This window comes from Silene latifolia, chromosome 9 (assembly GCF_048544455.1).
Source record: "Silene latifolia isolate original U9 population chromosome 9, ASM4854445v1, whole genome shotgun sequence".
Classification (NCBI taxonomy): domain Eukaryota; kingdom Viridiplantae; phylum Streptophyta; class Magnoliopsida; order Caryophyllales; family Caryophyllaceae; genus Silene; species Silene latifolia.
The window spans coordinates 25965559-25967558 of record NC_133534.1 but is presented as its reverse complement, the minus strand read 5'-3'; the positions used below and the strand labels follow the sequence as shown (position 1 = coordinate 25967558).

The window sequence follows — 2000 nt, the reverse complement described above, 5'->3', positions numbered from 1 at the left end:
TCGGGTTAGAGTTTGAAACGCGGCAGACAATAACAGTTTCGGAACGAAAACGCGTCGACCCTATGTTTACAAAACTTGCAAACACGAAAAAGCTTCTGCTTCAATTTTTAAATCTCAATTTATGTGTGATAAACAATACATTAGACCTCCTTATATAGGAGTTAGAAACCGACCTAGATAACCTAAAACACAATCTGAAACTTACCTAAAACCGACTATGACAATACTGTTTATTTTGTAAATAGGAAGTAAAATAAACTAGCTTATTTTGTAATTAAGAAATAAAATATTAAACTAATTATTTGGAAATAATATTCTGAATAATAAGACTAATTTACTAGGATATGATTTCTTTTAGGCAAGAAATCTCGACACAACTTCCTTGGGCGCCAAGTAAAGCTTGAACCAGTTATTCTTTCACCCGAACTGTTCATTTTGATCACTTCCAGCATTATTTTCATATCACTCTCTATGTTAAGTCTTGCTTCTAATAGCTCCGTGTTTCGGTGATTGCTAAAATGACGGGAATGAGCTACTAAAAGCTTCATTTCCTACAAAATAAAATGAATAAGGGCAAAAACACCTAGAACACGGAATTAGCTCACAAATACACTAATAGTAGTGAAATAACAAGTAAAACCGAGCTAATATATGGGGTAAAATCATATACAAAATGGACATATTAATTAGATCACTCGCTTGTAAGTGTGGTAGCTCCTCAACTCATCAATCAATGCACTCAAATCAGAGTAAGATGGGCCACCGTCCGCCATCGCGTTCCACGCCTTTTCCTTCAACTGTTTCGCTCGTTGTCTCAGCTCCTCAACAACTTCTCTTTCAGTTATCTCTCTCAACGCCGTCTCTATAACTTCCCGGCTTATAAGGTCTTTGATAAAGGGCATTCTACTCCACTTCTTCACTCCAACAGATACTCCAATCTTCAGAACATCAGTCACCAGTTTTTCATTGCAGAACTGTTCAGCAAAAATTGGCCATGTCACCATTGGCACGCCGGCAGAGATCCCTTCTAGTGTCGAGTTCCATCCACAATGAGTCACAAATGCTCCTATCGCCTCGTGCTCCAATATTAGTACTTGCAGTGCCCATCCTCTTATTATTAAGCCTCTCCCTTCTGTCCTCTGCTCGAATCCCGGTGGCAACCATTCTTGTTCATTCTTCCCACTATTGTCCCCATTTCGCACCACCCAGATGAAGTTCTTTTCGGAATTTTCTAGAGCGATTGCTATCTCGTGCAATTGTGCAGCAAACGAGGGTGACATGCTCCCAAAGCAAATGTATACCATCGAAGCAGGCCTCTTGGAATTGAGCCAATTCAAGCAGTCGTGCTCGTCGATTGAAGCCTCTTTTCCTCTCTGAGCCTTCTCCTCGACGCTCCTATTGCACAAAGAAACCGGTCCCACATACCACACCTTTCTCCTTAATTCAGTCTTGTAAAACTCAACATAATTCGGCTCTAGCTCGTAAAAGCGGTTGACAATCACACCAAAACTCTCCAGTTCCGATTTCTTGATCATTTCAATTCTCTTACGCATTGGATGATCCTTGTCTCCTGTTAACTCGGGGGCCAATTGATAGCGAGTCAATTTGATCTCATGTGGAATGAGAGGAAGAATGAACGTCTCATCGTCGGACGAGACGTTCACAAAAGGCTTGTATGCTCTTTAGCTCATTTTCCTACAAAACATGAGAAAACATACAAATGGAACTAGAAAACAAATATTAGCTCTTAAACACTAAAGGTAGTGCATAATACATATATAATGGAGCTAAATAATGGGGTAAATATGTATAAATTATGGACTTATCACCAGTTCAGCCTTCAGCTCCGCTACACGCTCTCCGACGACTATCCCAACCAGCCCCACCGTAAGTCGACATAAATTCAAAACGCTAGATCTACCAAAAACGACGCACAAATTCAATAAGCTAATATCTCTGGCCACATTGTCGGCAAAATTAAAGCCCGAAACTGGTTTCAT

The 2000-nt window shown here is 40.1% G+C and overlaps 1 protein-coding gene across 1 annotated transcript; it reads right to left on the bottom strand.

Annotated features, from left to right (window-relative positions):
• Positions 1-660: 660 nt before the first annotated feature.
• On the bottom strand, positions 661-2000 carry LOC141600763 (scopoletin glucosyltransferase-like). Its single transcript, XM_074421011.1, has 2 exons — positions 1936-2000; positions 661-1680 (listed from the first exon to the last, which is right to left on the bottom strand). The coding sequence occupies exons 1-2, from the start codon at positions 1998-2000 to the stop codon at positions 687-689; spliced, it is 1059 nt and encodes a 352-aa protein (XP_074277112.1). The 3' UTR covers positions 661-686.